The 18825-nt window shown below is 37.0% G+C and overlaps 1 protein-coding gene across 1 annotated transcript; it reads right to left on the bottom strand.

Moving 5' to 3' along the window:
* Window positions 1-692: 692 nt before the first annotated feature.
* Window positions 693-11787, bottom strand: CLDN12 (claudin 12). The gene is made up of 3 exons (XM_040471573.1): window positions 11654-11787; window positions 10258-10347; window positions 693-4062 (listed from the first exon to the last, which is right to left on the bottom strand). Exon 3 carries the CDS (start codon window positions 4027-4029, stop codon window positions 3295-3297), a length of 735 nt encoding a protein of 244 aa, XP_040327507.1. The 5' UTR covers window positions 4030-4062; window positions 10258-10347; window positions 11654-11787; the 3' UTR covers window positions 693-3294.
* Between the last annotated feature and the right edge of the window lie 7038 nt (window positions 11788-18825).

The raw sequence follows: 18825 nt of genomic DNA on the forward strand, positions 1-18825 counted from the left end.
TGTATTTCTCATTTATGGTTGGTAAATCAGTCTCTTGTGAATTTGGTTTGCATTAAGGAATTCTCCAGCACTCAGTCTTCCTCACTGAACCTGTCCAACTGAGGGGCAGACTCTGAATTGTAGTGTTAGCGTATTCAGCTGGGGATGCCCAACCTGTAGCAGCTTCCGATTTCCAGTGCAATGTACGGCTCTTCCATCTAAGGTACTACCACAGAGCGGGGATTCAGTGAAGAGTGCATATGAGAAGCATCCCAGAAGGCTATAAACCAAAAACTAAAAGCCCATCCCAGGCTTCAGAAATTTTAAGGTGACTTACCTATCAGGACCACTTCTGGAAACCTCATGTTCTGAAGAATAAGGAAACACCCTCCTATTTAACCATTTGAGAAGTCTCAATCTTCAGGAACACAGACCATGAGAAAACTCCATTGATGAGGCAAATCTGGCACACTAACTTCATTCAGTGCTTTCTTGTGGAACGTTAAAATAGTCCAGTGAACTCCTAGGAACACTCTTAAAATGGGTGAAGGGTCTTGATGCTTCTGGAATAATAAATCCATGTATTCCAATTCCTTTCCAATTGCTATTCTATAGGGCTTTAAATGGGCTGTATCTTTTCCAATTTATATATATTTGAGAAACATTTCTCAAAACATTTTCCCTTAAAGCATTGAGGAAAAGGAAACAAAAACTTGTAAAAATACATCTTTTAATAAACATCAAGAAATACAGTGCAGTTTCACTGAGGTTTTACATTCCAGTTTACAACAAACATTATCTATTATAGTGTATAATTACAAGTAAAGTAAACTCAAGAGTGGTTCTTTTTTTTTTCCTCCCATGGCTGGATAAACCAAATCTGGTGCATCATATCACATTTAAGGTTGTTTTCCAAGCTGGATTCTGTAAAAGGCCCTTAACATTAATAACTTGTAACAACAACAAAAAAACATATCCCCCATCACAATGATAGCTTGATGAGTACTCAAAAACTACTAAAAAGAAATGTAAATACTTGCTTTCCTTTGATGGCTTTGAAGAATAGGTATTGATAGCAAATCTGAAATATTAAAGACAATAAGGGAAACAGCTGTTTCTTTTGCCTAGTATATCCATAATAAATACTAATTTGAGTCTACAGATTATGAAAAGACTGCAAAAAATGCTTACAGGAAAAGCTGCACATTTATATTTATGATCGCACGGACTAAAACATGTCTAGTGTATTAATGGTTGAATCTGCTTTTCTTTAACATTGTTTATACAAAGAACAGGAAGATGGTAGAATTCTTGACACTTCTGGACAAATTTAGTGAGAGAGGGGACTGATATTAATTAGCACAGGAGTAAATTAATATTAATCTCAAAATTCTACTTGCCATTGTTTTGGAGTAATTAAGATTCAGCTACATCTGCAAAGAGTAAAAAGGAATGGAACTGAAGGTAATCAGAAGCTATAACTAAAAAAACCATAGTTTTGCATGCTTTATACTGATGGCATTTAAAAAGTCTACAACTGGATTTATTTGCTATATACATAAACTAGTGCTGTAATTGCGGGGGGTGGGGGGGGTGGGGAAGAACCACTTACATCCACAGAAGTACCAGAATCATATCCAGATTTGCAAAGAGGCATAATAACCACCTGTTTACCATGCAACTAGCTGTTTGTGAAGTATGTAATGGTTAATAAAACAAAATCCTTATGAACATAGTACTAACGTGTAGCAAATTATACCAATTAAGTCAGCAGCTCAAATTCATAAGGGTAAAGACCCAATTTCCCTGAATTTCTAAGCATTCATCTTGGTGTTAACATGGTTGTACCTAAATATTACCCCTTTAGAGGAAAGATTTTAAATACTCCTCCCTCTTCAATACATCATCATACTCTCAGAGGTGAGAAGGAAACAATTTAATTTCTCTACCAATTTTGTCCATTCTCATGAATCCGACAGTGTCATTACAGTGTCTAGGCTAAGGTAGGTGCTCTAAAAGATCCAATGAACTGAATTTCTAAGTTCCAGAATATTGCTGGTATTGTACAATAAGCCTGTCTGCTAGAAAGCCACGTCGCTGGTTGAAATATATTCCTGGATCAATGACTGAGAAATTAAGACCAGCTGCCAATAAAGTCAGAGTGTTCCCTGTTGTTTAACAGTTTGATTTTCTTTATTATATTAAAATTTCTTAGTGGATGGGACCTGATCTCATACTTTTCATGTATTCTCTATAGCACCCACTAAAGTGTTGAGCAAAGATATACGCTCAAGGAAATAATCAGTGACAAGGGCAGGAACTGAATCAAGAGTGAATGTGGTCATGGTGAAGCCGTAACTTACTTCACTCATCATTCAAAAGGCAGTCACCAGAGTGAATCTCTGATATTGTCGCCAAAGAACAGATGCTCGTCCCCTACCACTGTCTAAAAGAGAACCAACCACTTGGGCCTCTTTCTTTCTTTCTCTTTGTCACTAAGAGATTATACAGGTGCATGACTATTACTTGGTGGATGCTATCTGAAAAAAAATAAGGCTTTTCTGCCTCAGAGAGGAAGCACCAATCCATCGCATGGCCACATTTTAACTCTAATAATACAATTTACAGAATCATTAACTTTTAAAATTATGTTAAATGTTATCCATACTAGTAGTTATTTAAAATGTTAGGCTTATTCTCTCTGCCATCACTTAAAATGCATTTTACTTTTAAACACTGCCATGAGGTAGAAGATAAGGAACTCACAAAGAAAGTAATCTTCAAACTACCAAACTCTATTCAATACAATTAGCCCCGAGAGAAAGGTAAGAAAAGTTACAGCCTTAAGCTGGTAGACTGACTACTGTTAAAACATTACCCTTACCTGAAAGAAATTTCTTATATTTTAAATTGCCCTTCTTCCCAGTTTAAGGTATTATGGAAAAAGGACAGTACACATTCTGAAATACTCATAAAGATCATGTACAACAGCCTCTCTTAGCCATCATTTTTTTACTTTACCATGTTGTTCTAAATCACCTCAACTGAGACACAGGTCCTTTCCACTTGAATAACTGATTAGATATCAACATAGAGGTTAAAAATCCTTCTAGCATAAGAAGCAAGATAAAAGGAATGATTCACATTTGAAATAATGTACTTTTCATAAAACTAGCAGCACTTCATTCTACTGGGACATACAAATTTGGCTTCATTGGTCAGAAACAAAGAAAAATGTATATAGGTCTAAAACAGCTCCTTGTACAAGGGAAATGTGAGGCTACAAGTTTTCTCTGAAAACTAACTACTTCCCCATTAGGTGGTATGTGAAACTACTGGAATGTCAATTTCGATGGCAGAGAGGCGAGAGCGTGCTGAATAGGGCTGTGAGTAAGTATGCATACTGGGAGGATGGGAATACAGTGGTTGCCAGAAAGGAGAAGGCAAAGATTTGCATGCACAGTACCAAATAAACAGTAGAAGGGAAGTCATAAACAGGCCCCCAGCACTAGCCATAGTGACATACACTGCGTAGTCAAATGTAAAGACTGGCTCAAATTTCTTGTTCAGATGAATGTTATAAAAGATGACCCAGATGGATGGGGAGAGGCTCACAGTACCTGCCAGGAAGAACAGCAGCCCAGCCACCAGATGGCAGCCTGCACTATTGACCAGACACTTGGCCAGTTTGATGTTGGGCACTGAGGACCTGAAGGCCGTGTTACACATTCCAATCAGGCAGAGCAGCAGGGCACCCATTGCAATCAGGATGCTGAGAGGCAGGGCAAACTGGAGGACCCGCAAGTCCAGCTGGTCAACTGATGAGTACCAAGTAGTGTCATACATCAGGCAGTCACTGCTCCCATCATATCGGGCACACTTCACCCACAGGCCAGTGTAAACAGTCAGATTCTTCTCATTTCTGTTGAATGTGATCAGTCGTAATTTCCTCCAGTTGGGAAGCAGAGTCCCCGCAAAGAGGCCTGCTACCGAGGCGATTCCACACAGGAAGGAGAGGACTGTGGCTGCATGGACATCCCGACAGCCCATGGCAGGCAGGCTTGTGCAGTACTGTCAGTCAGACTAGGGGTGACACACAAGAGGACAAATCATGAGGGGACAATAGGAGAGCAGAGCAGGAAGGGTGGTGCTGAATGGCAGCACAACTAGTGATGTCAATGCAAAGAGGGAAATTCTGTCCCTGTTTCCTATGTATAATATGAATGTATATAAACACATATGCATGTGACCTCAGAGCACAGGTACACTCACATATGCTTAGTTACCACTGCCTGGGTCATGTAGCAGCTGAAGTTGTTGAACATGAGTACTTTTCTTCAAATATGAGTATTTTCAAGAAATATTGGGGTTTCAAGAAATATTGAACATGAGTATTTTTCTGCAAATCAGAAGAACCATCAAAATAATTTCAAATTCTCTTAACATCACATCTTAAAGTCTCTCAGTTGTCACTAATCACTCATTCAACGTACATATATGAAGTACTTTAATGTGTCCGGCCTTTAAACATACTGGGTTGGAGGACTCATAACTGTCAACTATAAAAAAACACAAACTCAGCCTCCAATGCTCATGAAATGTAAAATGAAACTAGCATGTGGCTGAGGTGAAGGCAGCTCATAAAAGACAAAGATGTAGGGAAAGAAGCATTACAAGACAGCAGACTAGCTGAGGAGGGACTCTGAGCCAGACTGCTAGCATTCTAATCCCCACTTCCTCATTTACTAACCAAGTGACCTTACTTCTCTGTAATTCATTTTCCTCATCTGTAAAATGGAAAAATAATAGTACCTACCTCGCAGAGTTCTTTTAAGTATTCAGTGAGTTAATATAATGTCCAGTACTTAAAACATGTCTGGCATGTTGGTAAGAGCAATTCAAGTGTTAACTACTTCTTAGCACTCAGTGACCAGCTCAGTGCCTGGCACACGGAGCAGTTTAAAGAATGTTTGCTGAATAAACGTTAAATAAGAAAAAGCAACATCTAACATCTCATTCCTATATACTAGCCACACTGATAATTACAAAATCTAAACGAACTCCTCTCCAATGAGTTAGTCAAATGAAAAGAAGAGAACAAAGACCCCTGAAATTAGTCTGCTCAACTACTTCCTGGCCGATTCAAGCTGACTTGCATGCTTTCCAGGTTATTACAGTAGTGGTTATTGGTTATTATACAATTAGTGCTCATATAAGATGAATGCAAAGATTCTTGAAGTTATGAGAACCTATATATCTCTACCAATGCTATTGTAAGAAAAGGACAAAAAAAAAAAAAAAGTAGCCAGGCCTTTCTCTCATTGCAAATTAAAAGGCTGTGTGTGTTCTTGGGGTGCCTGGGTGGCTCAGTCAGTTGAGCGTCTGACTTCAGCTCAGGTCATGATCTCACGGTTCGTGGGTTCAAGCCCTGCATCAGGCTCTGTGCCGACAGCTTGGAGCCTGTGGCCAGCTTCTGATTCTCTCTCTGCCCCTCCCCTGCTCATTCTCTGTTTCTCTCTCTCAAAAATAAATAAATGTAAAAACAAAAAAATTTAAATAAATAAATAAATAAATAAATGGCTGTGTTCTTTCTCTGTATATGACAAAGTACAAGAACCAGTATCTTATTCAGCTTTAAGAGTCTGAAACTCACTTTCCAAACCACTCAAATGTATTTTCTCTGCCTTCTATCATACCCCCAATGAGGCAACACAACAGACTAATAAGGCAGCACATTTACTTCTTTTAGTCAGGTAATGATGAAGGGGCATCTTCATGATACATACTGTATGTATGTGTTCAGAGTACCCATCATCCTTTGCAGAGTCAAATATTATCTGCTGCGATGGTGGAGTAGCATTCCCAGGAGTTCCGGGGCCAGAAAGAAGATCAAAATGCTAAACTGGGTTAGGACTTGATCAAATGTGTTTGAATGGGAAGGCATAATGTTCTTTAGGAAACAACATATTTGCATATTAATATAATCACATAAACTAGGAATAACTTTACTAGCAGAAAACATATAGGTATGTATACATACCTATATAACTATACAATATAAAATCAAAATGTAAGCACAAGTGAATCATTTTTCAAAGTCTTCAAGCTAAACATAATTAGTTCTGAGTTTCTCCATTAATATTAGTTTACTACTTGTTTATTATGTTGCCTTCTGTCAAGATTACCAGAAGTAGAAATTGTTTATGAATATGTTACAGATGAAAAAAACAAAAGAATTATAGTCTGAATTTATATTTTTCATTCAAGTTGGGGGGAAAAACTGTCTTGCTTAATTTTAGCAACCAACCACCTTGTTCCAGCAATGGAAACTGTGGTGCAGGTTTGAGGATGTTTACACTGGAAAAGGCTACTAATGATGTCACGCTCCAAATTTCAGCTTCTTGTTGATTTTCGTTCATTTACCTGTCTCCCCCATATGCTGTTACCAACTTGCACAGTACCTGGCACATAAGTCATTCTGGCAATACTGGAATAAATAAGTACTGGGCACTATTAGGCTACTGGTAATGTAGAACTGGACAAGGAAGTAGTTATTATAAGTAATAATTCATTCAATGAATTGATTTATTCAACTCAGTATTTAGCACAAGCAAAATACCCTAGATTGACACTGAGGCCACTAAGATCTGGACCTTGCTCCAATGTGTTAACAATCAGACTGAGAGAAAGAATATGCTGCTTTATGAGAACTCAAAATGCTAACAATCAATTATATGATTACTACCTATCAACTGATATTGTTAGATATTAAGGAAAGTGAACCAGTAAGGTACCTGTTCATAAAAATGTATCATCCAGGGTTAGAAAAAGACTGAGCAATGAAAGAGAATGATGATTTGATTAAAGTTGTGAAGACTCAAGAAAAAAGGTTCCTTCTGTTTCTCTCAAAGCCTCAAAACTCCTTTAGGCAATGCGCTCAGCATCCTAACCCAATCACAAATTTCCTCTTGCTTTCAGAGATAGGGGTCAAAAACTTGGAGTATCAGGGCACCTGGGTGGCGCAGTCGGTTAAGCGTCCGACTTCAGCCAGGTCACGATCTCGCGGTCCGTGAGTTCGAGCCCCGCATCGGGCTCTGGGCTGATGGCTCAGAGCCTGGAGCCTGTTTCCGATTCTGTGTCTCCCTCTCTCTCTGCTCCTCCCCCGTTCATGCTCTGTCTCTCTCTGTCCCAAAAATAAATAAACGTTGAAAAAAAAAAAACAAAAACAAAACTTGGAGTATCAATATAATTGAGATTTCTCCAATCAAGCTGTCTTGTGCCACTAATTCCTACAATACAAAGGGAGTAAGAAACAAGATCAGAATGAATGACTTTAATATTAATAAATAAATTTCTGTAGTTCTTAGACTATAGACTATCAAATGACACTAATGAACAGAGGTGGGTCAATATTTACTTTGGGATCAAGTGTGTTAATATTTATACTGCATCAAATCAACACACATGTTATATCAGTCCCCTGAACTTGCTTTTACTGAAGCATTCTTAGCTCAGACCCCAGAGATTGAGTAGAAGTCCTAATTTACACAGCCAACAAGAAATGCAATGGCATTTTTCACATGGGAAATACTATTAACCTCAATTCTTTAGCTAATTTCAACCTCAGTGCTGGAATTAATGTCCTTGCTCTTTGTAACTTTCTTTGGTTGCTTTACTTTTTATGACCTGTTCTTAACTCCACATATGCATGATTTGATATCATATATCTCACTAGAGGGATGAAATAACATTTAATAGGGATAGTTAGGAAAAGGAATGTTTAATGATTTAAAACTGAAAATAATGCTCTCAGGTTAGGATTTGTTCATATTAAGAGGGTGAAAGATCTCTACTCTTGTGCTATGCCAATTAATTCTTAATCCAAAATAATTAAACACAAATCTGATTATTTCACTTTTTTTAAAGATTTTAAGTAATCTCTACACTCAACATGAGGCTCAAATGCATAACCTTGAGATTAAGAGTTGCATCCTCCACCGACAGAGCCAGCCAGATGCCCCTTGCTACATTTCTTACATTCAATGGCTTCCTTTTTCCCTCAGAATACAGTTTCTAAGTTTCAAAACTTTCCCATGTTTTCCAAAGTTTCAAATCCCACCATCTGGTTCCTGCCAAATTCTCAATATCCTTATTGTATCAGCTTCCCATCTAACATGCTACAGACTATGTAGCCATACTGCTTTTAACTCTTCAAATTTTGCACATTTATTTTTTTATTTATGTTTTTATTTTTGAGAGAGAGACAGAGTGTGAGTGGGGGAGGAGCAGAGAGAGAGGGGGACACAGAATCTGAAGCAGGCTCCAGGCTCTGAGCTGTCAGCACAGAGCCCAACATGGGGCTCGAACTCACAAACCGTGAGATCATGACCTGAGCTGAAGCCGGACACTTACTGACTGAGCCCCAAATTTTGCACTTTTAAATTTGGCTAAAGGCTTTAGTTCATGCTATTTTTCCTTCTAGGACTTTCTTAATTTCATTCTATTCTTTGCTTACCTAACAGGTATTCATCTTTCTAATTTCCAAGGAGGCTGGCCCCAAACCTGTTTTCTCTTCCCCTATCCTTAACCTCCCCACCGGCCCTGGTTATATGATCTGAAAGCACCTTTGTACTTTTTCTTTGGTAGCAGTGATTATGCTTATAATTCCTCTTTCAACATTTATCTTTCCTACCAGACTGAATTCCAGGAGGACAGAGAGCCTTCTCTTTTATTCTGTCCCACACTGGTACACAGAAGACACTCAATTATTTGTTAAAGAAATAAACAAACAAATAAATGTAAGGTCCACATGGGTATAGTAATGATCCAGGGAGAAGGTCACAAATTTGCTGTTATCAGTTTCTTTCATTCATTCACTCACTTACTCATTCATTCATTCATTCATTCATACCCTGTGTTTTGAAGTCTCCAAGTTGCTTCTAGACCATGCCTCCGCTTTCCACTCTTATGTGACCAGTCTCTCCTATTTTTTTAAAACAAAGTTCATTTTCTTGCCCTAAAAACTTCCCAAGATAAATGAGGCCATTCCCAAGTATTTACATAGAGACTATTCTTCTAGAAATAAATATCTAAGCTTGGCAACACTAGTTAACTTCCATAGTGGTCAATGGATCAATCAATTACGACAGTGTTGAACCTGGTGTTTTCTACTTAATAGGTATGTTACTAGTGGATATACTCCTTTATTAAGAGTGGTTAATATACCAAATTAATGTTCATCAAAGCAAAACTTATTTTTAAAGCAAAACTATTTTATTTGTATTTAGATTTTCTTTTTAAAAGAGCAATGGAGAAAAAAAAAGATAAACACCTTTTTGTCACATGAAAATCCCTTATTAGGGACTGTAGAAAGTATGTAAGGTTAAAAACACACTAACAAATCTAAGTAGCACTCCTGAACACCAGCTAGGTCAAATATACAGGTGCCTAGGCTTTTTGTTTCCATCTAAGAGGCAACCTGGTATTACAGTCCCAGCAACCAAAGACCCAAATGCCAGTCACAACCTGGGCAAGTCATCTATGTCCTCTGAACTCAAATATCTCACCTATAAAATGCCATCCAAGGTAGCTGTAAGACCATGAACAGTAAAACCCTTTGTAAAACAGAGTATGGTCAGAAATTTAAGTTTATAATGATTACTAGTAGGCTTATTTATTTTCTTTAGCTAGGAACACACTTTTCTTCCGGATCTTAGCAAACAATCACACATGGTTACAGCCATAAAACAATAATAACAGAGCATTCTCTTTAGAGTAGTTACTGAGCACATCAAATGAAGTCTCTGTTTCAAAACAAGCACTTCACATTTGTCATCTATCTGTTCCATGGTGACTTTCAGAGAAGTAGATGGATAAAATTTGGTACGCAGTTAAAGGTGATCAAATGTATCATTTCAAATAAAAATATTTTCAAAAAGATATCTATGGTTTTGAATAGTGTTCAAAGAAGTCTGAGGCAGGAATAATGGCTAACAGCTTTAGGAATTCACAGACCCATCGCTATGTAATTTTTTTCAGGGATAATCCCAGGAATAGCTATATGAGAACACATGTGTAACAGCAGCTACATTAATTCTTGATGGTAACACTAGCAGTCCCTTCTACCAGTAATTTGAGTTATTTTAGAAACTGTAGGTCAATCATTGCACTCACAAGGGAGATCTATCTTATAACTTTATTTTGCTGAACAAGAGAAAAACAAGACATCTCATATATGGTGGAAAAAGGAAAAGGAGTAAAATCAAAGAATGTACTTACTCTTTGAAGTACCTGACAGCTCTAAAACAACTTTAATCAACTTAGAAGAAATATATGCACATCTGAATAGACAGTAGAGATGATCTGGGCCTAAAGAAATAGGGAAAATGTCCCAAATTAACATGATACTTCTTTAAATTATGTGCGTATATGTATACACACACACATATAACGTACACACACATATATATAACGGATTTTTTAGATCCTTCTGATGATTACGAATAAGGAGAGCCAAGGAAACACTGTGCAGTTAGTTGTCTTGAAAGTAAAAGAAATTTGTTTCTTTTGTACCTTTTAAAAGAATACTGATAACAAAACTAGGCTGAACAAAAGTTGATCTGCATTGTGCATCCTAAACTTTGCAACTAATTTACGATTCCACCAATGGCTCTACCTGCTATTTAAGTATGTTACCATAGATCTATTTTAAGCATCAACAACTTCCTTTTCAAACTATTTATCACAATAGGTAGGACGAGGATACAAACTTGTAAAAGCTTCAGAACTTCCTGGATAAGGCATTTATCACTAGCCCTATTATTATTATATAGAATGTTGTCCTCAACAGTCTGCACAGAAGAGATTTCAATCAAATTGTAATTTTTCTTTTCTAAATGTATGTTTCTTGAGTTAATATCATAGAATTCCTCACTCCAAATTCAGGTAAGTTGATTTACAATTAAAGACACACACTAGGATCCCTGACTTTTCATTTTAAGTGGGGTCACCAAATCTGGCCTTCCTCTAACGTGGTGACAGCCCCCTCCAAGGCGTTATTACACACAACTTGGACTTCAGAGTAAACCAACCTTCCAGAAAAACCCGCACTCCTTCTCCTTTCCTTCAAGCCCTGTCCTTAGAAGCATCAGAGCTAGCAGAAAGAAAGAGAGAAAAAGAAGGGGGAAAAAAAGCTCTCCTGGTTAGAGCCAATGGAAAGAGACCGCAACAGTGACTGTGAACAAGCCCATCCCTGGAACACTGAGTGGGTCTGAACCAAGAGCAGGTCATCATTACACAACCAGCTGGTGATTCAAAAATAGCCCAGCTCCACACCTCACACCCCGCTAGCCAAGCCCAAGCCCTTGGCTGCTGCGGCAAGACACCTCGACATTTCCATACTCCTCTGCACAAAATAATTTTTTAAAGCCTTATAAAATACTTCCTCACTCAATTTTCACGTCCACCGATGTGGTCAAGTTTTCAGGGTCCCTGATTCTCTTCGACTTAGCTATTTTACACAAAATCCTCCACTATTTATGCAAAGGACCCAGATTCTTGACGTCCACAGATGTGGTCAACAGTTTTCGGGGTTCCTGATTCCCTTCCACTTAGCTATTTTACACAAAATCCTCCACTATTTATGCAAAAGACCCGGATTCTTAACCACACCTACCTGTTTCTCACATCCAAGACATTTCACTCGCCGACACTGAGGAGCTTCTTAAAGCGTCTCCCTCGCGGCGTCCCAGGAAGTGCGTCCACAGCGAGCCGCACCGGAGGCTTCTGGGAGCTTAGTCAGGTTCTCCCGAGACCCTAATCAGGAATGCCCTGAATGACTGAGAGACTACAATTCCCAGAAACCACGGGGACGCCGGCCGCAGGCAACATCCTGCGACCACCTCTCGCCGATCTCCCCAACCTCCAGCCACCTTATTCCTCTTGCACCTTCAGTTCCGTCCAGGTTTCAGTTACAGGTGTTTAAAAAAAAAAAAAAAAAAAAAAGTTAAACGAAACAGAAGTAAAAATAATTTTGAGTTGGGTGCTCAAGTAAATATTTACTACTAAATGTGATCTCCCCTTAAGATTTGTTAGCAAAAATCCTTACATACTTTTTTTTCATAAAACATTTATGGAGTCACAAAAAGGAAAACAGCTCGAATTGATTTGGAATATTTTCAAAGATAGAGAATTTGAATGGTACAATGAACACCCATACACTTACGCTCTAGATTCAACAATTATCACATTTGCCATATTTATCTTCTCTCCACTTATATTATGTGACCACTATGATGATAGGCATCGTGACAGTTCAGCATCCTTTGTTTTAAAATTTTAAAAACATATTTAGCTGCTTTGTTTTATATGGGGTTTTGCTACATATTAGTTGGGTTGCCTTGGGCAAGTTACTTCCCTCTGAGGTTATCTGTAATGAGGATAAGATTACCTGCATCATAAAATTGTCTTGAAAATTAAAAGGACTTAATACAGGCAAAGCGCTGAGCACATAACTGGCTATTAGATATTTGAACTAATTCTACTCTTCTGCACAATTTCAACATCCTGTCCCTTTCTTTGTGGCTTCTCCTAAATATGAATTACTGTATTCGTGAATATCTGAATTAAAATAAAGGTTTCAGAAGTCTTGTATTGGACAGATCTGATTTCTTTTTCATATATAAAGGATGTTGAAGTGTCATGATGCCTACTAATTTCAAATGATCACACACACAAATAGAAATAAAGTAAACGTGGCAAATGTTAGTAATTGTTGAATCTAGAGAGAGGAAGTATATGGGTGTTAATTTACCATCCCAATTCTCTGTATCTTTAAACATTTTCAATTAAAAGTTTGAAAAAAGCATCATAGTTTTAAACAAAAGTAAAGAATGGCATCCATCCCTATCCCACTCTGCTCCTGTACTTAACTTGGGCAAGTTAAGTAACCTCCTTGTGGCTCGGGATCTTATCTAAAAATAATGGTAAGGATTGAATGAGTTACTATACATAGAGAAGTTTACAACAGTGTCTGACACTGGTTTTTGTTATTGTTTTTAACCATTTTCCATTTTGTGTTGCTCGAGGGAATTTTGTTAGTGATGGAAAAGGGTGAAAGTCTACTATCCACTATTACTACCTTCCCATCTGCCATACTGCTTCAGAGGATGGATAGAGCTACCTAAGACCAGAAGCAATCTAATCCTAAAACTAGAACTAGAATGTAATTATGAGAAAGAATATTCGACCTCAGTGATGGATGATGGCAATATGACACAGCATAACTCACTTCTTTGCTCTGAACTTCAGCTCTTTCATCTAAAAAACTGAATTGAATCCCATAACTGTATACAAAATCATTTTATAATTTATTTCCTCATCACTAATGAATACTACCTGGTTAGCAGACGTTAGCTGGGATGAATATGTAATTGATTTTAATAAAAAAGTAACAGCACCAAAAGGAAGGGATGACAACACTATTTTTAAACGAATTGATAAGTTCATGTCTATGGTTAACCTGGCCTTTGGTATAGCAAAGATGGAACAAAATGCATATGCACACACCTTGGTGGGACTAGAATATTGGAACATCATTCTCAGAAGTACTCTAGGAAAGACTTTAGATCAGCAGTTAAGAATCCTGGCTTTCGATTCTTTTCTCAAACGAAACTCCTTCCCCCCCAATTATGGAGACTTTTCAAGGAGTAAGTCAAATCCTTAAAAAAATTCACTGCAATCTCTCACCACCAAAATTCTACAAAGGTCTGCTTACTGTATTAGTTTCCTATTGTTGCTGTAACAAATTACCACAAAATTCAGTGTCTTAAAATTACACAAATTTATTATCTTACAGTTCTGAAGGTCAGAAACCTGACACAGGTCTCACTGGGTTAAACTAAAGGTGTTGGTAGGGCTGCATTCTTCTCTGAAAGCTTGAGGAAAGGTTCTGTTTCCTTGTCTTCTCAGCTTCCTGAGGACACCTGCATTCTTTGGCTTATGGCCCCCTTCCATTTTCAAACTCAGCAATGGCTGGTTGAGTCTCTCAACATCTGAATCACATCACTCAGACATTCTTCTGTAACCTTCTGTCATCTTTTAAGAACTCTTATGATTACATTTGACCTATTTGCACCACCCAGGATAATTTACTCTATGGTCATCAGATGAGCAACCTTAATTGTCCCTTGCCACATAACAGAGCATATTCACAGCATATTCTTGAGATGGGGATGAGGACACCTTTAGGGGACCATTATTCTGCCTGCCACAGTCACTAATAACTCCTTTCCGTTGCATCCAAGGTCTCTTTTGGGTTCCGAATTGTCTTCCACCTCCTTCAGGTCCACATTGCACAGTTCTGACTGCCTCTCCCCCCCACACCCACCCCGAACTCTGCTTTCTCGTTTTTGGAAACATCAACATTTCTACCCTACTGATTTACCTGATTTGTTCCCTGTCCACCTGTTGCTTTCACGTTCTCCTCCCCATTCCCCAATTATCAAAAGTCTCTGTCCTTGGGGCCCTCTCTATCAATAAATACTTCTTCAAAGGGTAACCTGAAATCTCCAAATCCACATGTCTGGCCAAGACTTTTCATAACTTTAGGACTATTTCTAATTACCAGCTCATATTGTTAACTGCCATTAACTTTAATTTCAGCATTCTCCAAATATAATAATTATACTACTTATGGTTTCCAACATTCCTTATTTTGTCAGCGGTTTCCCTTTATTTCTTATCTGTTTTTGAAATCTTCATACTTTTTAGTTAAATTAGGGACCACATGTTAATTCTTCCTTTGGAATATCCATTTGCTCTTTTTTCACTACAAAGAATTGTCACAATCCTATTTAAGCCCTTGTCTCCTCATATTAAGATATGTGCAACAATTTCCTTATGTATATATTGCCAACTTAAAAATAATAGAGAACATTGAATATTTCTTACATTCCAAACACGTTTTCCATGAATCATCTAATTTAATCACAATAACTCCACATTAATGACAAATAAATTGAGATGCAGAGAGGTTAAATGATATGCTCAAAATTAATAAGTAGTTTGTGGTAGGTATTCCTAAAAGTAGCTGTTACCATTCAGAACTTTCCAGATCAGGGCAGTCTCCTTATTTTGGATTTGTGTCTAAAACTGTACTTTTTTGAAATGCCCGTTGAAGCTATTCTGAACTTGGAATGGCTTTCAACTATCCTCTTTTCCTACTCAAATCCTGCTTTCACCCTTATCTGAATAATTTTATCTTCTCTAGATTATACACATCAATTCCAAATTTGGAAGCAACTAGCACATATTATTCCCTTTTTATGTTTTAGTCATAGCTCACCATAATATTTCCATGACTAAAACTCAACAAATACAGATTAATTTAAAAATTTCCCTATATACTATGTTTTAGAGGAGTCACATAAAAAATACTATTAATTGGGAAGTTGGGAAATGTAGAGAGAAAAGCAGGAAAGTATTATGGGTAGAACATATTCCTCAAAAGTTCCAATGTTGGGAGTCCTAACTCTTTCAACATACCTCAGGATGAGACAGGGTCTTTACAGAGGTAATGAAGTTAAAAAGAGGTCATTATGGTGAGCCGTATTCAATCATGATTTGTTTCCTTATAAAATGGAAACATTTGGAGACAACCACACACACACACACACACAATGCCATGTAGATGATGGCAGAAATTGGGGTGTTGCTTCTATAAGCCAAGGAACACCGAAGTTGACTAGCAAACCACTAGAAGCTAGGCAGGTAACACAAGAGATTCTCTCCCAACAGCTCTCAGAAAGAACCACCTTGATCTCCAATTTTTAGTTTCCAGAATTGTGGCACAATATATTTCTGTTAAGTCCTTCAGTTTATGGTACTTTGTTACAGTATCCTTAGCAAACGAATACAGGAAATAAGGGAAGAACGTTCTGGATAATCAAGCAGTGAGCTGTCATTTTAAAAATGGTTAGAACTTTGTAATCTACTATAAAAGAGGTAGGATGAACGCCCATGTTTTTAGTCTTAATAAAGTTACTGGTGAATAGGGGAGGGAAGGAAATTGAACAAAAGAATTGGTTTAAAGTGGCATAACCGAAGGCGTCTTTGTGTAATTGAATTCAGGTGCTAAGTCTTTGTCATTTACCATGCCCAGAACCCCCTCCTTTGATCACCACTGTTTTTAACCCAGTTTTTACAGATAAACCTGTATAAACTTTTGATGAACGTGTTACAAATTTGGCAGTATGGCATTAGTGGTTCTTTAAAGCAGGTGACTTTTTCTGGTTTCTATTTTTATAGGAAAGGCCATGTGTACACATTACATTGTTCTTATAATTTCTGTTGACCTCGAAGTAGTACCAGTTCATGGAAAGATTTGTTTTTGAAAGTGAGGCTTATTACAGAGTACTCTTCTTTTGCCTCACTAGGATTTGGTTGACCAGAGACTTTTATTTACTGTCATCTAATGTTTCAAATCCATTCAAAGCCAAAAGCTTTTACTCAGCACCTGCTCTTGATTTGAAGTATCATTTTCAACCTCCCTCAATTTGTAGCAAACCATATACAATAAAACTGAAGGAATATTTTAGCTTTATAATTATATCCTTTTTCTTATTATAAGAGAATTACACCATGGTCTTCTTAAAGCCTTTTATATTGGAATAATAACAGTAATAATGTTTGATAACAAATAAGAAAATGAAGCCACTGGTGAAAGATACTGGCAATTTCAGAAAAATATATTGAAATATGTGCCATGAACAAAGGAAGCTTTTGTCCTTCATTTTCGACTTTCAATGCATTTGGAGTTTATAAAATAAATAGAAAAGAAAAACCAACTTTGCCATATATTGCTCCAAAATTAGTTATAATATAAACCGTATAGGCTGATCTTCAAATTTTAAGTATTTCAGAGGACAAGGACATGATTCAAATAATAGCTACGCTTCACATAGCCTAGTATCTGGGCAACCCAATGAATTTAATTTCTATCACAAATACATTAACTACTAACAGTCATATAATGAGAAACAGAATAAGTACAAAATTTAGAACTGCCTAAAATTAATGATTGGTGATGGCTAGAAATGGTAGTGGATATTGTCCCTGGCTTTTTCATTCTTTTGATAGCCAAGTGAGGTAATAACCCCACCTGTTACTCCTGAATACTCACATGGAAATACTACAACTTTCCAACATATATGTTTTTCTCTCTCCTATTCTCATTTCTTTTACCTACCTGACTTTGCTTTTCCTTCAGCTGGCTTGTGACACCCAACTTAAGGCTAGAGAGACTCCTGATACTTTCCCTCTATTTGCCAAGCTCCAAACACAAAACAAAACAAAATGCTACCCTTAAGTAGCTGTTTAAAAAAATAAAATTTTCATTATTGTTTAACTTTGCAGTAAATATTACAGCTTGTTGTCTGCCAACATTTATTAACTATGTTTATTTAAATGACTTAATTACAAGGTATAAACTCTTGTAAGGCAAAGACTTTTTTTTAATTATAAAATACATCAGTCTCTCAAAAAGGTTAAAAAAACCCCAAACTCTCATGTACCCACCACCAAACTTAATAAATGACCCAAAGGCAATATAGTGTAGTGTTTAAAAGAGATAATATATGTGAAAATCTCAGCACAGTGTCCAGCATATGGAAACATTACTGTGTTAGATATTATGAATACCAGCACAGATCATGTACTCAAACAAAATTTCTGGATTTGTTTCACTTGTCTATTCCATAAGGAGACAGATTTAAACTGAATCTGATACTCAAGGGTTTAAAAATATACATTAAATTCATTTCACAATTTGGTCTTCAAACAAAATGTTACCATGTTTTTGAAATAAGATGTCCTCTGTGCAAGGTTTACAATTTAGACTACTGCTTTCACTGCTGCTTTGAAACATTTTTTTTAAATTGTATTCTGTATGCTTCATTTTTTTAATAGCTGTTATCTATAGATTTAAAGTAATCTCAATGCCCAATGTGAGGCTTGAACTCACGACCCTGAGATCAAGAGTTGCATTCTCCACTGACAGAAACAGCCAGACACCTGAAACATTATTTTAAATGTAACTAAAAGATATTACAAATTTCTAGAGAGAATCTACCTTTATTAAGTAAGTTTTTTTTTTTTATCTGAACTTTGCAAACCCTGTGAAACTACTTGGAAAATACTCCATGTACTTATGTACATTTTTGGAAAGAAAAAAAAATCTTTAGCTTTCATTAACTTTCTCAAAGAAATCTCTGTGCTCCCTCCTCCCAAAGCAAATGAATACTGAGCAAAGATATGTAACTTCACAATAAAACTAACTAGATAAAAGCTTAAATAATTTTGACCTCAATTTTCCCATTATGACTTTTTTCCCAATTATATACATGTTTACCACTTAAAACATTAATTTTCCATAAAGTTCATGTTGGTATGATAATATGGATATATATTGCAAAAATAATGTTATAAGTTTCTGGAATATTCTTGTTCACAGGTGACATCTTCAAAGCACAGATCCAACTTCACAGTATGATCTGCTTAATACTTAACATGCTGATGCTACAAACTTGTAATTCATGACGGTAAATGAATCTGACACAAGCTCTTCAAGAACTACTGGGACGTGGTAAAAATTTACTATACATAGCACATTGATAGTCTGGCTATTCAGTAATATAAAAATTAAGTCTTCCAGGGGCGCCTGGGTAGCTTATTTGGTTAAATGTCTGACTTAAGCTCAGGTCACGTTCTTACAGTTTGTGAGTTCGAGCCCCTGGTTGGGCCCTATGTGGACAGCTCAGAGCCTGGAGCCTGCTTCAGATTCTGTGTCTC

The sequence above is a fragment of the Herpailurus yagouaroundi genome, unplaced genomic scaffold (assembly GCF_014898765.1).
Source record: "Herpailurus yagouaroundi ecotype Mexico unplaced genomic scaffold, PumYag 100, whole genome shotgun sequence".
In the NCBI taxonomy this organism is placed as follows: Eukaryota; Metazoa; Chordata; class Mammalia; order Carnivora; family Felidae; genus Herpailurus; species Herpailurus yagouaroundi.